The sequence below is a fragment of the Melopsittacus undulatus genome, chromosome Z (genome assembly GCF_012275295.1).
Source record: "Melopsittacus undulatus isolate bMelUnd1 chromosome Z, bMelUnd1.mat.Z, whole genome shotgun sequence".
NCBI lineage: Eukaryota > Metazoa > Chordata > Aves > Psittaciformes > Psittaculidae > Melopsittacus > Melopsittacus undulatus.
In genome coordinates this window covers 69,169,291-69,191,226 of record NC_047557.1, presented here as the reverse complement: position 1 = coordinate 69,191,226, position 21,936 = coordinate 69,169,291, and the positions used below count along the sequence as shown (strand labels likewise).

Genomic DNA, 21,936 nt, shown 5'->3' with positions numbered 1-21,936 from the left:
GAGACATGACTGCTGACAAATACACACCTACATACAGGCTCACAAAAAAAATTCCATCCGTTTTATGTCAGGGCTCTGCTACATAACTTAGAATCACAGAATCATCTAGGTTGGGAAAGTTCTTTGAGATTATCAAATCCAACCTTTCCCCCAGCACTGCCAAGTCCACCACTAAACCATGTCACTAAGGGCCTCATCTACACATTTTTCTGAATGGTTCCACAGACAGCAAAAGCTCTACACGAAATCCCACTGTTGAGTAGTGGAGCACCTTTATATCAGAAGACAGTATGAGCCCTGCTCCCACCATCTCTGAGGAGCATGGAATCTGCGAAAAAGGCCAAGACAGCCATTACTTGCTCTTGAGATAGCCCTTTAAAACTCTAGTGCATAAAAGAAACCTTGTACTTTAAAGTCAGTTTGCATCCGCATGAATGCTACAATGACACTTCTGTTGTGTTTCAAATGTTTCTAAGCTAACACTTTAATGTTAAAAGGAATGAACTATTTACAATACTATACTATCTATATTAGCCCTTGATTATGGGAAAGAAATAGGGCTCAAGTATTTGCACTTAAAAAACAAAACAAAGCAAAAACCCCACAAACCCAACCAACAAACAATCCCCTCCTCAAGAAACAAAACACTATCAAAAACCAAATAAACAAACCCCCCCAAAACTAGAAAAAAACCCACACACACAAAAAAAAACCCAACAAACAAAACTGGTAAAATACAAACATACCATTCAAAAGAACCTGACAAGCTTTCAAGATGTTTTCAGAAGAATTCGATGGTTCATGTGCAAAGCATTTTAGAAATCAGGCCAAATATTTGGATACCTAAGTGACAGCTAAGTACTTCTAAAATTATGACTCCAACTGGGAATGCTAAGCACTTCTGACATATGGCCTGTATTATGCAATCTATTTATTTTACCTACTTTTGGACTGGGATAAAGGAAGAACAGGACTGAAAATGCATATGATGCATATGTGCAGAATAAATTAGATACCGTGTCTACCCTGAGTTTAGGTGAGTTGTTGGTGTTTTGTTGTGTTTTTTTTTTTTTAAATCCATGTGTTCAGGTGCATTTCATTAGTCCCCTAAAGTCTAGATAAAGGTTCCACTTAAATGTAGATGCACCAAAATAAATGTCATTTTCACTGATAGTCAAGTTGAAAAAGAATATGATGATCAAGTAATCTGTATGCATAGTTGTCAGAGATTTTTTTCACAAGTTCAGTTGAAGTTAATGAAATTAATTTTTAGCATTCAATGTACATACATCATCTCTATTTACTTTTAAAATCTAAAGCAAAACCATCAGCAGGAAATTTAGGTCTCTAAATAAAGCTGTTTCTTCATGAAATGGCACAGAAAAGAATTTACCACTACTTTTAGACTTTCTTCCCCACTCCCTTCATAGAAAACTATTACTTCAGGGTCTTCTTTTTTCAGCCTAAAATACATCTGCTGAAGAGCTATAGCAATGCTGTGGGACTTTCTGGTGCTGTTTTATTTGTGTGGCTTTCACTGCTGCCTTCTTGTAGAATGTACATGTGCTTATAAATTCACCTCATGTTTATAAGGGTGGAGTGCAGATTTACATGTACATATTAGCACACAGAATATCATATGCTATTCACAGGCACCCTGTGGAACAGCATACATCCTTATGAAAATCCAGCTGTACTCATGCAAGTACCAGAACTGTAATTTAATTTACATCTCTGAAGCACAATGTTCCTCATCCTCATAGTCAATACAGTTCCAAAATTTTTGTCCTTTTCTGTCTACAAATTAGACACTAGATTCTCCAAGAGACTTATTTTTGGCTTAAGACTATTTTTCACTCAAAGTCTTCTCTAGATGACTAAAATGAAAAAGTCCTAGGCAGAAATAACTCTTCTCAGCTAGGTTAGCATTGTAAGAAATATTCTCCTTAGACAGTCTTTTATAGGATCTTTTTCCAAGCTAACTTTTAACGTATACCTTTTAGACCTGTCTAGAAACTAGAATAGGTCATTGGATTTCAAAATTATCCCATAACTTGGTTAGAAGCAATGCTATTATTTTTGATGTGAACAAGCAGCAGGTATGATCAAACAGAGAGCAGTTCAAGGGTCTGGGAATGAATAGCAAACATTGACCATTATACAGAATTCAGTGCCAGGTAACTGCAAAATTACTGGAGAAGACAGTTTTCCCCTCAACTAAGAAGGCAGCAATAGCATAACATGACACTTAGTTTGGAGAGTCAGTGAAAATAAACATTTTATATTTGCATCTCACGGATCTTGGTGACAAACTTTCTGAAAAGTGGACATAATTCCCTCTGGAAGCTGGATCACATATGTAGAGAATGGCTCCCTCTGAAATCTTCTTCAACATGGAAAGACTCACTGGAAATGTTTCTCCTTTAATGCATATTCATTACCACACTAGTCACTAGGAGGAATTAAATGGAAAATAAGCATAACAGGGAAGCAAAGTCATTAAAGAGACAACAGTCACACCTCTACCTGGGACAGTATGGCAAGGAGTCTCTGATCTAAAATAGGGTTGAGTTTATCTTTACTTTCATTTTCATTTTAGAAAGTGTAAGCAATGGGTAGTGATAACAGCATGGTTACACCACCTTGAAGACAAGAAAGAACAAATGGTCAGCCCAGCCTATAGAGAAGAATGATAATCTAATGAAAGTATAATACAATGCCCAGAAGGCACTTCACTGGCATTTTATATTGCAAGGATCTCATCTGTCAGAGGAGTTAAAATTATGCATATGTTTAGTTTGACAAAATTAGCATTTTTATAATAGCTAAAGCATTTAACACAAAAAGATTTTTTTAATCAAAGACGTAACCAATATGTGACTTTCTAATGTTACATTTTAACATATGCATGTGTATCTATGTGCGAAGGACATTGAGTTGTTGAAGCAAGTCCATAGGAGGGCCACGAAGATGATAAGGGGTCTGAGGCACCTCCCATATAAAAACAGACTAAGAAAATTGAGGCTGTTCAGCCTGCAGAAGATAGGGCTGTGTGTTGACCTCATAGCAGCCTTCCAGTATCTGAAGGGGGCCTACAAGGATGCTGGGGAGGGACTCTTTCATCAGGGACCATAGTGACAGGACAAGGGGTGATGACTTCAAACTTAAACAGGGGAAGTTCAGGTTAGATATAAAGAATTAGTTCTTTAGTATGAAGGTGGTGAGGCACTGGAACAGGTTTCCCAAAGAAACAGTAAATGCTCCATCCCTGGCAGTGTTCAAGGCCAGACTGGAAGGATGGGTGACAAGGTCTAGCATGAGTCATCCCTGCCTATGGCAGGGGTGTTGGAACTAGATGATCTTAAGATCCTTTCCAACCCAAACCATTCTATGATTCTATGATATATTTGTACATGTAAGAACATACAGTGCATATACATATAGCTGCTAAACAAATGTATGATAAACACAGGAAAAAAGGCCAGTCAGAAGAGAAGAAAACACTGCTAAAAATACTTTGTCATTTTTGAAAGAACAGTACCTCTAAGCTAACACTTAATCTTAGGGGAAAAAAAAAAGGAAAAGTAATAGCTACTTCACTAAATAGTTCTGCTGCAAATTTCACACATGCTTATACTGAGCCATGGATATGATCAAGTTCTCAGACCCCAGTGATTTCATCAGCTGCCCCATGCTAATTTGGAGAAAAAAGGGTCACAGTAACCTCCTGTCACAGGAGTTCCAAAACCTCTACGAAACAGAATCACCCCTGGAGAAATCTCTCAAGTTCGATGCTGAGCAGAAGCCTTCCCTATTACAGTTTTAGTATCAGCTACAGTAAGTTTCACAGGGGAATAACACTACCTCTACCGATTTTATCATGTGCTTTTCATGCAAATTATTTCACTGAAAATAATTGGAACCTAATGATGCTTCAGAGGAGTCTCTATGCCAGAGAAAGAAATAATACAAAGAAATTTTATGTTTGAGATTACACTTTCTTTTCACAGGATCCTTAGATATCCAAGGGGAACTGCTGGAGCCACCAATCAATTAATTTTCTAATCTCTCTGTAATGAGGTTTTTTTCTCCTTCAACCCCTTTTTTCAAACCTTCCCTGTTTGTCTCCTTTATAGCAAACAGCTGATTTTTCACTTGTGTTTTGATTTCCTTCATATTATACCATCCTAAATGACAAAGAGGAATTAAAAAAGGGAGCTAGCCATAATGAAACAACATATAACATGCCTATTCTTTAACTATTTTGAACACAATAAGCTCAAAAAGTAGAATGCTGGAAAATTGATTTTGTCTGTCCAAAACACCTGAAAAGTGTGAAGATCATGTTGGCAGTCTGCCCTGCATTGCTGTTAAACTCTGCAACATTCACTTTGACCTCTTTCTTATCATACTAATAATTTCTTCATGCTCTGTACTGAGTTCATGGACCACTCCTACAGCACCCCACAGAACTACTTGCAGATGCACAGAATATGAAGCAGTCACCTGTACTACTTTTTCCTGGAGATCTAAATAGGGCACATGAAGCCATCTTGAGAAGAAAAAGGCATGATGTGGGCAAAGGAAGAAGAAAGCATGAAGACAAAAGGAACAAAACTGTGCTAAAATCGCAGTCAGACAGACATCTCATTTCTCCTATTGGATATTTGGACTTGCCAAAAAATCAAGAAATGTGGGTCTGTTTTATTTATTTTTTAACCTCATTCTGTTTTTTTTTATTAACCTGTTTCTGCTATTAAAATGAATTATCCATCTTTTGCCTCCACTGTAAAATTTCATCAAGGAGGCAACAAATCATGCTGGCTGCGATGGTCTGCACTGAAGTGGAATATGTAGTAAAATACAGTTTTCCTCAAATGAATTGCTGAAACCGTTAATCTTTATCTAAATGCCCCTAGTAACCATTTTGTTCTCTGTGGCAGCTGGGAGAAAAAACTGTCTTCCAGAAAGCATTTTGGCAGCCAATATGGTTGTTAATAAAAACTGGAGAAACATTTGTGATTAATATGAATTACTAATTCACTTTTAATGCCTAAATGTGACAGTGACTAATTTACACAGTTTCACTTGAACTGCCACTGAGTACTGCAAGTGGGACTGCAAACAAAACATGCTGTTACCTTGGTGTATGTTTCTAAGGAAAGCTACTACAGGTGCAGCACTACAAATGAGGAATGCTGGCAGTAGTTTCTAACTGTGCTAGCTTATCACTTTGCTCAGGCCAGAGGATCAGCAGTGAAAGCTACCTAACACCCTCCTATTGTAATTCAGAACGTGTGGCACGTTTTGTACAACAGTGAGGCTGTGAGGTCACTGTTGCTTCTGCTACCCAGTTGACACTGTTTTTTTTAGTGTCACAATGGGAGACAGCTAAATTCCTCCCAGTTTAAGTTTGAAATGCAGTACTGCAGCAAAGCACGTGGGCTGGAGTGTGGGCACTTCATAGAATACCATCAAAGAGGTGTCAAGTAGATGCTTCATACTTCAGAGGCAGTCTTGTGATTGCAGAGATTACTCCAGTGAGAACCAGGTAAGAGATATAGCACTATCAATGATGGAAAATTAATAATATATGCATTTCAAGACTTTAGACACCTGGTTTGACAACTGGTATCTTTAGTGTGTTATAGATGTATTTTAAATGTATTGTTACACCTAATTATGAATTTGAACCTCCAATAGCATTATATTTTGCCTGTTTATATTCACCTGCTAATAAAATAATTTTAGAAGTCTTGTGAGCTATGAGAAAATTTAAGAAGAAGTTGTTAAACACTAACCTAGCTGTGTCAATTGCTCATGTCTGAACTATACAACACTGCCATCATGCTCACTGGAATGTACCTTTATTTCTAAACAAACATATGCTTTGCTTCTGCACCTCTCTGAGAAAGAAACACATTTTCTACCTTGTTGATGTACCTATGGAGTTCGGGCTATGCCATTCCTTCCTTTTACTTCTTAATGCTGTTTATAATAAGGACCTAAGGAAGTCAGATGCCACCTCCAAGCACCAATGGCAAGAAACAGGGGAAAAAGAAAATCTATTCCCCTGGGGAAAAAAATAAATCATGTTTTTTCTGTGCATCACCAGCCAGAAGGAGATGATGCTGTTTATTAGCTGTTAATCCTAAGTCCTCTTCAACAGGAGAGGTTGCATTATTTTACAGAACCCAGGATGCCGAAAAAACACACAGCTTTTTCGGCCTGAGGCTACTTTATTTCTGATCAAGATTTTTCAGTTGTGTACAGACAGCATGCCTTGCTGCAACTGCCAACAGAGATCCTGACTTCAGTCTCAATACAGGGCTTTATGCTGTAGGAGAGTGAATTCTTCAATGCCCCACAACTAAGTGTCTTCTGCAAAAGCCTAAAATATGAAAGTAGTCCTCATGCAGTTTTTAATGACACAGGCATCAAGATACAGGAAGATGACCAGTATTACTAAAAACAGATTTGTCAGAAAACATGTAAAAAGAAATACAATCTTGTGTCTTCAACAATATCCCCACCTATAGCTCCTAAAACATAATATATGTTAAGCCATTCCAGTGTATTTTTCCCTGAACATATTCTGAATGCCATCACTACTGAATTGTCAGGGTTCTTTAAACTGATTAATATACTGCTTTCTGATTATCCTTCAAATAATTAAGATCATTTCACCCCCAGAAGAGCAGCAATAGCAACATTATTTCCCATAGCCATCGTCAGGAGCCTGGTTACTTTCATGCATAGCACACATGAGATCCTGATACACCTTCAAGCCATTCTTAATTCCCTAAAGCAGTGCTGTATCAAAGCTGGTTATACCACTTGATACTTTGATTATTAAATATCTATGATGTAAAAGGGAAGCCAGGGAGATTTTAGAGGCAGTAAAAATCTCATTTTGCCAATAATGTAGATCTGTGGATGACCTACTGCTTTCCCGAGGTAAAGTGGAAACATTTTGAAGTCTGAAAAGATTTTTCTGTAAGTTTTCAGAATAAAGCACTGCTATGCATTTCTGATACTCTATGAAAAATCTGATTCTATATGATTTATTCTACTTGCGAAGAATCTTGAAGGTAGGATAATTAATTGCATGCATCGTTTTTGGCCCAGAGTCTTGTCCACTTTGTTTGAATAGTACAGATTACTGCGGAGTAAAAAATCACGGAGAATTCTGTAATATTCTTCTATTTTACAGCCTCCCATAACATCAGAGTGTTAGGTAGCTTAGAAACAAATCTGTTTCTTTTAAATCCAAGTATTATTTGTGGAAATATGGAGTTTAATGTTGATTAACTCATAAAACAAGATCATTAACCAGCAGCATGTGGAAGCATTTTTTCATTGAGGGAGCTTGGTTTTGGTCTGTTGGTTGCAGGCAAGTATATACACTCACTTTGTATCATGACACAGACAGTATCAGCAAAGAAAGTGCTGCCTTGGTGAGTTAGTCTGAGGAACAGGGAGACCAACATGCTGATGACATGGAAGCAATGAATTACAACACTGTTATTCCAAATGTCACTGCTATGCTATTTCCATTTCTGTTGGTGTCTGCTCCATGCTACAAAATGCATACTTCCAACACAACAGCTCATTAAACAGGTTTCATTTTGCTCAGAAATCAAATTAGAACAATGTTACAGAGTCATAGTCCTCAGATAATTATTAGTAATACTCTACACTTCTATGAGTTCTTCCATCCAAGGAATCCACATGCTTCACCTTATTAATCTTATAACATCCTACTGAAGTGCCGCTGCAAAAAAAGCCTCTCCCATAACCACCTCTGAGATGTTAAAGTTGTAGTTGCTGAACATAAAAACTGATTTAAAGCAAGGAATGATGAATGGTCCATCAGGCTTTAAAAGGCTGTATTTAATTCAACTGTACCTCCAGCAGAACATTAGAATATAAATACTTCTAAGAAACTTGCCATGGGATTTTTAAAGAAATCACCAATGTTAAAAATCACACTAATCCATAGCCACCAGTCTGGAACATTTAATCACCCTAAACCTTAAGGCATGTGTGCCACATATGGCCTTATCAAGTTCCTAATGCTTCTTGGTGGTCTTTTACCCAAGATCTAGCTGATCTATCTTTTTAATGTTTGTGATCTGATGATCATGTAACAACATTCAGTACATGCTTTATTTTCCTAGGGAATAAGCTGGCCCTCATTAGCATATTAGATGAGAAATAAAAAAAGGAGGAAAGAAAAACCTGTCTGTCATCCTTGCTGTCTGTGGGCACTCCTTTATTCTTCTAATGACCAAAATCTGTACTTCAGTAGAATGCAACACAAGTCAGTGGTTTTCCTACAGGGATGAAGACCTTATACAATATGCTCAGGAGACAGCTTTCAAAGTTGCAATTATATAGTATATCCTCCTTCATATGTAAACAGAAGTTTTTATATTTATGCTGCTATCAGGAGCTTAACAGCTCATGAATTTTTGAACCACATGAATCCAAATCATCTTGTTATCTGAAAGACATTTGTTCCCTTTGAAATACTCAGACAATAGAGACCAGCACTTCTGTGAGTTTTCCTTCATTTTTTTCACATAGATTTCTCCTTAGTCCAAATTATTCAACAGTTTTTAAAGCTCCCTTTGAGGATTCTAAGAACATTACCAGCGTCAAAACCTATTAGACACTGGTGACAGTTTCTGCTTTCTTTCTAGCAGGACCAGCACTTAATTCTTCTGATGCTTTCTAACAGAAACTAGTCCTTTAATCTACACACTAGGCTAAGCACGAATCTCCTTTAAAGGTGACCTTCCTTGTCTGTGTAATGTTATCACACAAAAAATATTTTTTTTAAGTACACATTTATCAAACCCTTTCAATTGCTTTGATTTCATTCAGAACATCTTGAGTCATTCTAGTAAACCAGCTATCAAAGCAGGATTCATAGTGCAGTGGCATCTCTGAGCCCACTGCCATCAAAGTGGCACCAGTGCTTATGCTGATCATAAATTTTAATGAGTTACCTGGCAATAAATAGTGTTTCCCCAAAAGAAAAGGGCAATTAGCACACTAAAAGTGTTTGTAATTCCCTCAGAATTCTTTAATAACACTCTTTAGTTAATCTAAAACTTCTGGTATGAACCAGGATGTCCAGAGGAAGAGTCCCAAAAGGGATTTTCTGAGCTCATGTCTTCAAAAAGCAAAGAGAAAATACAAACACCAGCAATATCTGCATTAAGTAACACCTGTCAAATTCAAGACAAATGGTTTATCATTTCCTGCAAGGCAAATCCAGTCTTCACTTTCAAAGCAAAATATCTGCTACTTAAGTCAACCATTTCCACAAGTAGAAACAATTTTTAATAGAAGCTTAGCCTACAGAGTTAATACAGGGACTCCAATGCCCACTGTATAAGCTGAGTACGGCTTGACAAGACTTACCACCAATCTGTTCTACTCATTCTCTAGAACTTGTACAACTCTCTAAATCTAAAGTCCAGACTTCACCCTAAGACAAATCTTGAGTTTGAATCCCAGTATTGATAGACTGAAGTGGGGAAAATATCCAAACCAGGCCTTGTACAGCATATAAGTTATATATATGAAGGAAAAAAAACACAAAAAAACTCTACAGCCAAATAGGGGGTTTGGTGAAAGATCTCACACAACTGCAGACTGTGTTCACTGGAAAAAGCAAAATAACCTGTTTTCATGTACAAATGGTCTTATTTTGTCCTTCAGAAGACAGCTCCATGGCTATTGATCAAGAAGTCAAATAGAGATTAACCAAGGATTTTGTGAGACAAGCAGCATTAGATGTGTACAAAATGTCCAACTGGCTGAACAAGTAGATACACAAGGTGCAAAATGGCTGACTGTAAGAGATGTCTACTCTTTATTGGAACTATAAGCAGAAGAACCGAAACTCCCAGGAAGTGTACTTGCTACTAAATTAAGTATTGCTACTAAAATGGAAACTAATTTCTTCACCACAACTGTATGGACACTATGAAGAAGAATCAGAATTAAGCTCATTATTGAATATCAAGAAGCAATTCTCCTCTACATAATGGCAACTTCAAAATCAGGCTGAGAGTGTGTTTACATTTACCCTGCTAAATGCACAAATAAGATGTTCACTTTGCTTCCTCTGTATTTCCCAAATGGTATAATTTGCCACTTACAACAAGGTCAGTTTGCTGTCTAGAAAACCTGTCTTTACTTGATATGCCTTCTTACGGAAAAAAACGTATTCTAAGTGTTGGATAAAAAAAAAATCACCCCCCCCCCAAAAAACCCCAGAAACAATAAAAAAACCCAACTAAGCATTTCTAGAGTATTACTTATTAAATATTGCAGTGCTACCCCAGCTGAGATACAATAACAAAAGTAACAGCTGACTTCCTCAAAAAAAAAGGAAGTAACCTAGCCACCAGCTGAACTGTCTATAGGAACCTTTGATTGATTCCAATAATCTCCAGGATACAACTGCGTAGTCACGCTAATTTCTCTACCTTTTCTCCTTTTCCAGCAGGAATTTCCTCAAATAAGTCAGACTCAAACCTGAGAAATACTCATGAAGCACTCAGACAGCACCTCCTACCAGCAGACGTACAGTTGGGAGTATAAACTGCTGTGCCAACACCACCAACTGGCTCTGAAAAGCAGGATTCCTAGGTCTATAACAGTATGAAAAGAGAGAAGTGTAGTTTTTTTAGGGGACTCACATTTACCTTTTTCAGTAGGTCAAGATGACAGTTCTCAGTCTTCCTGTTTTGTGCTCCCATTACATCAAACTAAATCTCTGGCAAACATGCAGAGATCTCTAAATCAAACAATCATCTTACAGTAAGTTGTACCTGTTCATGCAGAACATTGATATCCACTGATATTAAATTGGTGCTCGAGCAAGAGCAAAGAACTCTATGCAGCTGTTTGATACCATTTTTGAGCACATGAAAAATACAAAGTAACTGTTATTAAACTACAGCATAAAGATTTCTCAGTAGTTCTGTCCCATATGGTATCACAAGCTATTCAACTTTGCTTCTACAAAGTCACCTTTCTTAATTCTTGCTATAACAAAACCAATCATAAAAGATTAATACAAAGCTGGTAATCTATTCCAGGTTCTTATTCATAAAAACTGTTTGATAAGTCTGAGTTGATTTCCATAAAAAATGGACAATGCCATTCCCAAATTAACTGCTAATTTGTACAGGGATATCTACAGGTCCCCCTGAGTTACACTTCAAAACTTTTGTCAATAATTCTTCATTAATAATCAAAAATCCTTACTACAACATCCACCACCAACAAGTAGTGGTGGTTTTGTGTCCTCCCCATCTCCATAAATTTAGCTGCTAGGCTACCTGAAGAAAGCATTTCAGTACAGGTTCTACTCCAAGCATCTCAGGTGGAATAGAGGGAACAAGAATGAGGCAACCTGATGATAATAATTTTAAGATACCTTTACAGCTTTGAGACAAAAAGCCAGTAAGCCTCCCAGAAAGTAACTGTTAAAGGACAGTAGGAGAGACTAAAGAGAGGTTCTGAAGGCTGAGGTTCTGAATGGCTTCTTTGCCTCGGTCTTCACTGGCAAAAGCTCTGACCGCAGCACCCGAGTCTTGGAAGGCGGATGCAGGGACTGTGAAAACCTAGACCTTGGGCCCACTGTACATGAGGATCTGGTTCGAGACCATCTTAAGAACCTGAATGTACACAAGTCCATGGGACCTGATGAAATCCATCTGCGGGTCCTGAAGGAGCTGGCGAATGAAGTTGCAAAGCCACTGGCCATCATATTTGAAAAATCATGGCAGACAGGTGAAGTTCCCGACAACTAGAAAAAGGGAAATATAACCCCTATTTTCAAGAAGGGGAAAATGGATGACCCGGGAAATTACAGAGCAGTCAGTCTCACCTCTGTGCCTGGCAAAATCTGGGAGCAGATTCTCTTGGAAGGTATGCTAGGGCACATGAAAAACAACAAGGTGATGGGGACAGCCAGCATGGCTTTACTAGGGGAAAATCCTGCCTGACCAATTTGGTGGCCTTCTATGACGGGGCTACAAAAGCAATGGATAGGGGTGGAGCAGCTGATGTCATCTACCTGGACTTGTGCAAAGCGTTTGACACTGTCCCACATGACATCCTTGTCTCTAAATTGGAGTGTCATCAATTTGATAGGTGGACCACTCGGTGGATAAAGAACTGGCTGGATGGTCTCACTCAAAGAGCTGTGGTCAACGGTTCAATGTCCAGCTGGAGACCAGTAACGAGTGGTGTCCCTCAGGGATCAGTGTTGGGACCGGTCTTGTTTAATATCTTTGTTGCTGACATGGACAATGGAATTGAGTGTGCCCTCGGCAAGTTTGCCGATTACACCAAGCTGTGTGGTTCTGTTGATATTTTAGAGGGAAGGAATGCCATTCAGAGGGACCTTGACATGCTTGTGAGGTGGTCTGATGCCAACCTCATGAAGTTTAACCATGGCAAGTGCAAGGTCCTACACCTGGGTCGGAGCAATCCCAGGCACAGCTACAGGTTGGGCAAAAAGGAAATTCATGGTAGTCCTGCGGAAAAGGACTTGGGAGTGTTAGTCAATGAGAAAATGAACATGAAGCAGCAGTGTGCACTCACAGCCCAGAAAGCTAACTGGATCCTGGGCTGCATCAAAAGAAGTATGACCAGCAGGTCAAAGGAGGTGATCCTGCCCCTCTACTCTGCTCTTGTGAGAGCTCACTTGGAGTACTGTGTGCAGTTCTGGTGTCCTCAACATGAAAAGGACATGGTACTGTTAGAACAAGGCCAGAGGAGGGCCACGAGGATGATCAGGTGACTGGACTACCTCCCATATGAAGACAGGCTGAGAAAGTTGGGGCTGTTCAGCCTGGAGAAGAGAAGGCTGCATGGAGACCTCATAGCAGCCTTCCAGTATCCGAAGGGGGCCTACAGGGATGCTGGGGAGGGACTATTCATTAGTGACTGCAGTGATAGGACAAGGGGTAACGGGTTGAAACTTAAACAGCAGAGGTTTAGACTGGATCTAAGGAAGAAATTCCTTACTGTGAGGGTGGTGAGGGTGAGTGAATGGGTTGCCCTGGGAGGTAGTGAATGCTCCATCCCTGGCAGTGTTCAAAACCAGGTTGGATGAAGACTTGGGTGATATGGTTTAGTGTGAGGTGTCCCTGCCCATGGCACGGGGGCTGGAACTAGATGACTTTGAGGTCCTTTCCAATCCTATCTATTCTATGATTCTATGATTCTAAGATAAGGTAACTACCTAATTAATAGGCAAAATAAAAAAAAAAAAGTGCCCGTATTATAAACATTTTTTGTACTACTGCATTTTCCTTAAGATCTTTCTAGTCAGAGAAGCCTCCAGAGGTGGTTGCAGAGAGGTGGTCTGACTAACTCGCAGCTCTTAGAGGATTCAAACTGTACAGCAGGATTCAAACAGTTTCACAGTTTTTGAAACATGGTGAGGACAACTTCCAGTCACAGAGATGGAACAAACTAACTGAACAAAGACAATTCTATATTCAAAATTATGAAATTCACAAGATCTCCTATAGAAGCAGCAGCTGTAACCATCAGGGTGGAACATCATTTGAACAAAAGCCATAAGGAGATAAAAGACAGAAATTTCAGAAAAAGGAGTAATTAATGCAGAGAAACAAGGATGTTGGTGTACAAAGGCAAGCATCAAGAAAATCAAGGGAATAGATAACATCAAGTTCTCTGGGAATATATTCTGTGAGGAACAGGAATACAGGAGAGCTGGATGTTATTAAGAAGTGTATGTATAACTGTACAGTTTCTTAATCACAAATTTAAGAATTATTTTAAAATATTATTTATAATCATACTTGAATTCAAATCATAAAAGCATACTATCCTGGTGTATTCAGGAGGAATATGGTTACACCACAACTTCCTGGAATGACAATCGGAAGATTTATGCAAATAAATGGTGACAACAAAGATATAGCAATAGTGACACATCATTAAAGGTGATACAAAGAAACAGCACAAACATTTTGAAATAACATCAGAAAGACTGGTGCATGGGATAAACAAAAAAGAAACAGTAACAAAAATGGTTACATAAATAAAACACAGGTAAGAAAACAAGATTTTTAAAAGATGAAAGAAGCTCTTTTCTCAATAACAGTGATGAAAGAGCCACTTAATTATGTTTAGGTAGACCATATGTAAAGCCAGCTATCTGCTAAAACCTGCTAATTGCTAGCAAAAGACTTCAATCTTGCAGAAAACAGGAGAGCAGCAAGAGGACTACAAAGAAGAGCAAACCTATCTGGTCTTTCTAGGAAAAGGGTATAAGAATATATAAATGACAATATTCACTGTGATCAAGTGACTAAATAAACTATACATATAAAATCTTGGAGGATAAGATGATGAAAATAGCATGGATTTCTCAAGGATAAATCATGTCAAATACCTAATTTTTTAATGTAATAACTGGACTGATCACTCAGAAAAAGGCATAGGCTACAGCTTAATATTAGTACAACTTCTGACACTACACCACTGATACAGTGTTTTCAAGAAAAGAACAATGTGGTCTAGCTTAAAATGACACAGGAGCTGGGTTCGGCAACTGTGGTCAAGATTCTGCAGTAACTTCTAGCAGTCTAGTTCTTGCTATGTCTTAATTTTTTACTTCAACAGCTCTGATGTATATCTGTCAAGTTGCTGCTGGTATTTTATTCAATACCTAACACATTAACAAAAATAAAACAATGATAATTAAGTTAAAATAATGAAAATTATACCCTCATTTTGAAGTAAATAATTATAAACCAGTGTGCATTTTAGGATATTTTTTTCCCCCTTCTTTGCTTTTGTGTCCTCTCCCTTTGCACAGTGCCCCACAAAACCTACACACCAAAACTTGTGTTCCCTTCAAAATCAATGTCATGCCACTAAGTATTCAGGGTTTTTTTTTGGGGGGGGGGGGGGGTGTTACATTATGTTTCCTTCTGTTTCAGTAATAATACTGTTTTATCTGTTTTCAGGCTAAGATACACAACCTGAGGTGAGCATCTGCTAAGAAACAAGTAAAACTTTACATTTCAGGATATGATCAATTATTTACTTTCCCCAGCTCTTCACTGTTCACTCCCTAACTAAAGTTAAATTTCTCTGTAAATATTTAATAATATTTTCTTCTTTCAAAAGTAAGCTCAGTCAGTACTTGTTGATCACGTCTGCAATGGTGAATTCATTTCTTCAATGTAAATTTGATATAAAGTTTTTTTGTATTTTCCTAGAATGGGCATGCAAAGATCTAAGTTCACTTCAGCAGTACATGCAGGCAATGACATAACAAATAAGAATGTAATTTTCCAAACCACCAGTTAAGAAAGAGAGACAGTAATTGTTCTCAAATTATTGTGTTTTCTGAAAATAATGGAAGAGAGATAAGTCACATACTTCAAAGGTAAACTGTGAAGATCTTCAGTAAAAGCACCTAACAGTAATTAAGCTAAATACCTAACCATCCACTTAATATTTTTTCTTTCCAGATTTTGTATGGTCTAACATGAAACTATTAGCTAGAGAGACCAAGCTGAAATTTTTCATATCTTTTTCCTTCACTTTCATGTTTGGTTTTCAGCTTTATTAAACAACTTTTTTTTTTTTAATTTAGAAAAACATTTTTTGGTTTTGTTATTATGGGGTTTTTTTTGCTTATGGATACTGATGCTACCATCCCTGTGCTACATTTTACTGTGATCACATGATGGTAAAGACTGCATTCCTTAGTTTAAGTATTCCTTCTTGTTTTACTGATGACTCTCAGGAACTGAAGAAAACAAACCCAAAATTAAAAAAAAAAACAAAACCAAACAAACCTCAAACCAAACAAAAAAAAAAGCCTGATATCAGAATTTTGAATCACTAAAAACTATTGTTCAAGTTAGTAGGAAAATTTTGTGAGTGACATGGGTAGGACCAAGCCCACACAGTATAGATTTATTTACCCTAGAATGTTGTCCACTTAACTCTGATATCTTTACATGATTTCTCATGATCATATGAAAATACAGCTTTAAATAACATTCCAACTTGCTTTTTAAAGTTATATTTACCATTATTGGTATTATTATTGCTATTGTGCTTCAGCACAAGAACAAGACACTGTTCTTTTGATGCTGGACCACCATTCATTAAAGGTCTTTATTTGCTGGGAGAAAAAGAAATTAATGGAAAACTACACACTAGGAATGCATTTCGCTGTAGATAAAGGGAAAAGAAAAATTTCAATGCTGAAGAAAGCATGCTGAAAAACAGGAATCATACATGCTCAGTTTCTCTGGTTAAATGAGGTGGAATGACTGTTTCACAGTAGAAAGGCCAGCAACATATATGGAAAGCACTATTTATTGAGATCTACAGTCTGTCTAAAGCTTTCAGCTCTCTAGTTTAACACCAAAAACAGAAACAAAAATATTGCTGGAGCAGTGAAAACTTGTTAGGAGTCGAAGATTCAGGTATAAAAAAAAAAAAAGACCAACAAATTGATGAAATAAGATCTTTTGTTGGAGGAAAAAACAAACGGAACAGCTGAAGCAGTATCTACTGCACAGTGGGGCCAGGGAATCAGTTTGCTTAACCTACTGCTTTTCAACCTCCTGATGTTTTTATTTCCTTATCCCCAGATGATATCCTGCATGTACTATGGGTGCCTGGAGCAGCCCAATGCAGGCTTCCTTGGAGGAGAGGGCAGAGCTCTGAAGGGTGCTCCCCACTGCTTTGGGCAGCGGGTGTGAAGGAGCTTGAGCCCATTCACACTCTGCTGCTTGTCACCTGCTCCCACATCACCCACCCTGGCAGAAACAGCTTGTTTAAGAAAAAAGGAAGGAAAAAAAAACCCCAACACTTGGCTCTATGCTAGAAACATGAACCCTAATAAATTAAAACTTTAAATATCACTGGAGTACCAGCACCAGTAGCCATACCACTTGGAAACTAGACAGACCTCACTGCCTTTGGGTAATAACTATTACAGAGACAAGAGCATTTTAACTGAACAAAGAATTAATTATTTTCATTGTATTTGTGGACAGCTTCTATCCTACCCTTTTTGTCACTTCCTCCTTCTTTGACACTTCAGAATGCTGCAATAAACATTATAGTGTGCTTTGCTTTAGAAGTCAGCCACAGTTCAATGAACAGGATGACATGCTATTTCATGTGTGAGAAGAAACTGCGATTTAATCTGTTTCACTAGCTAGGTTCCTAGCTAATATGTCTGGGGATAGTTAAGCCTGCATTCACTGTAAGACATCTACATTATATAGCATTTGGCCCTCTGTATTTCCATACCACATAAATGAAAAATTAGCTAGGTTTCTTGCATCTGCTCTGCAACAGTGGTAATTCCCTATATACTCACAGATGTAGAAATATTCCCGGCCTGGCCTGAACTCAAATCCTAGAGAGAAGGGTGTGAAGAGCTGGAACTTTTCCGAGAACTTCAAAGGTCCATTTGGGGAATGCGGCCGATTACATTCCCACCTCTTGAACCCTTTGGAGGTATGATCGCAGGAGCTGTAGCCATCAAAGTTCACCATGTACAGAACATAGCGTTCGGTCTTATCTTCCGGAACTGAATCTTCGTAGTGAGGGCAGAACACATCCAGGTAGTCATTGATGCAGACATCGATGTGGTAGTCGCCCCGCTGGAATCTAAAAATCACAGGAAGAATTCAGATATAAGCATAGTTAACTCAGGATGACCTTGTTGCAGGGTTACATTCTCATGAAAGGAGCAGCACTAATGACACTTTAGCCATGAGCATTTACACTCAGAAATAGTCCTTACAATTGAGGGGAGCTATCAAAGACAGCTTATGCAAGACTATGATCTTACAACCTTCTGGATAAAAATCTTGCTCTTTGCTTCTACAAAATGAGTTCCTTGCTAATCCTCACCAACCAATAGCTAGCTACCTTTCCCTACAGTTTACTGAATAAACAAAGAAAGTTGTGGCTTTTTTTTTTTTTTTGGTTGTGGCTGGTTTTGTTTTTTTGTTGTTTTTTTTTTAATTGAAGAAACAAGCAAGAAACAGAGAAGAAGCTAAAACTGTATAAGTTTCCCTAAATCAGTGTCTACATATGCATGCATATAAATAACCCAAACATATCCTCTTCTCTGAATCAGGCAGCAATCACCCCTGTGTTGAAAGCTGATTTGAGTGCAAGTACTTATAGTTACTACAAGAGCACAAACAGGTTTACTCTTTCTTCACGATTAGCCACAGGTTTGTCAAGATGCAAGCAAAAGCCTGTATTGCCTTGTAAAGATATAGAAAAGCAGTAGATTTCCTTTGCCAAAAGTACACAGTGGAGACGTTGCTCTGTTCAGATAAAAGGATTCTGGTATACTAATTATCAGCACTCAGCCTAATGTGAGAGTTCTGAATGAGTGCCAGCTGCGAAATGCAGTGCAAGGCACCATCCCAGATGCACTTTATTATTACTACTGTTATTACTGAGGACTTCTTAGAGATGTGGGATTATTGTTTTCCCGGTGATGGGGAGGGTGTCCTTTTTTCTCCCCTCCATGTTTCACTTGCATTGCTTCTCTAATTCTACGGCATAGTATCTGGAAGAAACCATGGGAACAAATCCACTGCCTCCATGGGAGCTTACACCATGATGGATTTAATGATTCCATAAACCAGGTCTGTACATCTATCAAACTCCCTGGGGTGGCCAAAGAAACCAAACACTGACCTACTCCACTTCAGGCTGACTGGGCTACTGGTAGCTTCTCTTTTTCATGGCTGCAGTTGTCAAGTGTATCACAGAGCTATAAAAAGGCCATGACAGATTTAACTATAATACTTCTTTCTAGCTGAGGGGCATATTTTAAACACCTGATGGGCTTGAAATCTGCCATCTGGATCCTTCTATCTAATTTCAGAGAAAAAGCAATGATCTGCTGGCCCTCCAAGGATAAATTCAGAGCAAACTACACCTTTTCATACCCCTACAATAATTTCACTTCAATAATATAGCTTTTTAGAGGGGAAAAACTGAACACATCAAAACATGATACATCTGTATAATTTCAGCCAGTGCACAGCCTTACAGTTCCACTCTGTAACATGGAAAAGCCTCTCTGAACCACAGTTCTTCCAGAAGAATTTACATTTATCTAAATCATTAGTTAAAAATGTAGTTTTGTACTCCAATGCTTTCAAAACCTGTCACCTGGAAGATACTGTTTTAACAGATTTGCAATAACATACCGTTTTCAAATTGGTGTCTGTTCGCTGTATCAGCTAACAGAACGCCATTTCTTACAGGTAATGGAAAAGGTATCTAACAAGTTATGAATAAGAAAGCCACATTCTGGGAATGATTTTTTTAAATTACAGTTTTAATAAGTAGAAATGAATAGCTATTTTTATATGTGTGTGTGTCTGTGTGTGTGTGCTTTTATTTAACCATGCAGGTGACAGACAATGCAGCTTTCTTAAGGGATTCTCAAAGCTACCTCTTATATCAGCTTGTGCCTTCACAATAATGCCTAATTACAGTTTTGTGACAGAAACTATATGCTTTCAGAATTACCCTTATGTAATTGAAGACATCCAGGATCAGTGTGGTCTCCTTAACATCAGACTTTCACAACACAAATGACCTTGTATGAATTGCTTCTCCTCATTTTCTAAAGTTAGTGGAGAGAAATAGGAACTTCTTGAGTCCAATTCATCTGACTTGTTTAGCCCAATGTACACTGGAATGAGATGGCTCACACTCTAGAAGCAGCTATTTCTTCCCTTTAACCAAAAGGAGAGTCTAGACAGACATTTTCCAGACAGAGTCTACATTCTAAGCTGAATTTGAAGGAAATAATCCAACTACACAGGCTATAATAAAGGATATGATAAATACAAAGAGACAGAAAACTACATTCGTGATCACATCTTAAACCCCTGTTATCAGTGGAATCAAACTTGTAATCTGCACCAGGTGAGCTCTTCTACCCAATAGTGCACACAAACTGCTCACCTGACTCCTTTCTGACAAAGTCCCCTATTGTATTCTTGTTAACAATCAAAACCATAACACCACCATCCTTTTTGATCACTCATATTTTAGCAGATTCATTCTTATTTCTGATTTCTTAAGTGCTGGCACAGTTGTGTGACCACTACCTTGTCAGAAACATGGAAAGTAAGCAGCAAGCATTGCTTGCAAAAAGGTCTGAGGATGAAGCATACATTCAAGTCCTTTTTATCAGTGTCCTTCCTTTCCAGCTCTCTCAATATTTTCATTCCACAGTTATTCCCCATAGCCAGAAGGTGTTTACATTTATGCGTCCAAGACTGGAGAAGATGGTCCCTATTTGAAGTGATCTAAACTGGCCTTTAGCTGAATGGCTGGCACAGGAGTGAACCTGCTGCAGGGAAAACATGTACCAAGCAGCTCTGACTGCAGACTCTTCATTCCATAGAGTAAGAGCAATACTGAAAAAAAGATTATTAGCCAACTAAGAAGCAGCAGCCAGGTATTTATTTCCCCTCTCGTAATACCTTATGAAAGTCAGTAATCAAAACCTCAGCAAGTGTATGAAGAGATATAGAACTAATTTTATTTTTTTAAAAAAAAGTCTAGTGTCTCCAGCCTGCCTCTTGGAATGAACTGAGACCATTCTTATTTTCACAGCTGCAAGGCAGTGTGTTGCATTTAGCTTCTCAAAGAAGAAACACAAAGGCCTCTAACCTGATCAGAAAGGCAAGGGATGGCCATGAGTAACTCACAAAATTTAATCAGCTCAAAGCCTATAAAGGAAACACTTCAGAAACACATTTCCAAGAATTTTAAACACGCATCTGAGAGGAAAACACCTAACATTCACAGGCTGAAAAAAACATTTTATTAGTAGTGTAATGTCAGGTACCGGAGTGAAACAAAGTTCCACTTCAAATTAAAGCAGTTATCAATGTTTAGCCACCTATGTATGCTAAGGAGCATAACATATGAAGGGAAGGTAGAATCCATTAACACACAGGAATAACAGATACCCTGTTGACTACATTTAAGGTTTAATAAGTTTGTTTCTTTTTCCAGTTCCATTCAAAATAGAAAACTTGATTTCCTGTTCTAATAATGCTACTGGTGTACTTTTCCTTTACTCAGCTAGGTCTTCATCCTGTTCTGACAGATCGTCACTTGCACTCCCAAATCCTTCTGGAACCACGCGGTAATCATGATCTTTATACAAATCTCATTACAAGTCCTATCTAGATTTCACGTAATAGAACATTGTGTTCTGGTATAAACCAACCAAAAAGACTTCTCCGAAAGCTTGACAGGATCTACAGTCCTTCTGCAAATAATGTCATTTGTCTCTGTGAACTCTGCCTTAAACACAGCAAACACAGAGCCATTCTTCAAAGATAATTAACCTTTGTTTTTTGTCAGATGGCATTCAAAGACTGTCTTGAATATGTGTATAGTACAAAGTTAGCTCTTAGGTGGTAGGGCTATAAAAGCCATTTTGAAGACAGAGACAGATAGTCAAGTAGCTTCTAAACCTAAACATTTCCCTAAGCAACAAACATCATCTTGCTACACAAACTTCATACTGCTTCCATCAAAGACAGTCAAACAAATGTTTCTGTGTCTGGCTCGACTGCCACTGATGAAATGGTCAGGTATTCAGAACTCAGAGAAAGAACTTCATGGTAACTTTAACCACAGAAACACAAGACTAGCAAAACATTTGCAGAGTAATTAATGCCTTCTTTATTCTGTTTATCCATTGGCACAAGTGCACAGACTGTGTGCAGGCTTCTTTTCATAATTTTAAGTTCTGAAGCATCTGTGGCTTATCTTGAATTTAATAATTTTGCTGGTCACTGAAAAAAAATGACAATTTATTTAAGCAGATATTTA

General features: G+C 38.1%; 1 protein-coding gene across 3 annotated transcripts in view; it reads right to left on the bottom strand.

The window, feature by feature from the left end:
• Positions 1–21,936, bottom strand: part of EFNA5 (ephrin A5) — a 209,854-nt gene that overhangs the window by 21,951 nt on the left and 165,967 nt on the right. For all 3 annotated transcript variants that reach the window (XM_034073080.1, XM_034073079.1, XM_034073078.1), the window contains exon 3: positions 17,420–17,712. In XM_034073080.1, coding sequence (XP_033928971.1) covers positions 17,420–17,712 — 293 coding nt within the window. The remainder of the gene's footprint in view (positions 1–17,419; positions 17,713–21,936) is intronic.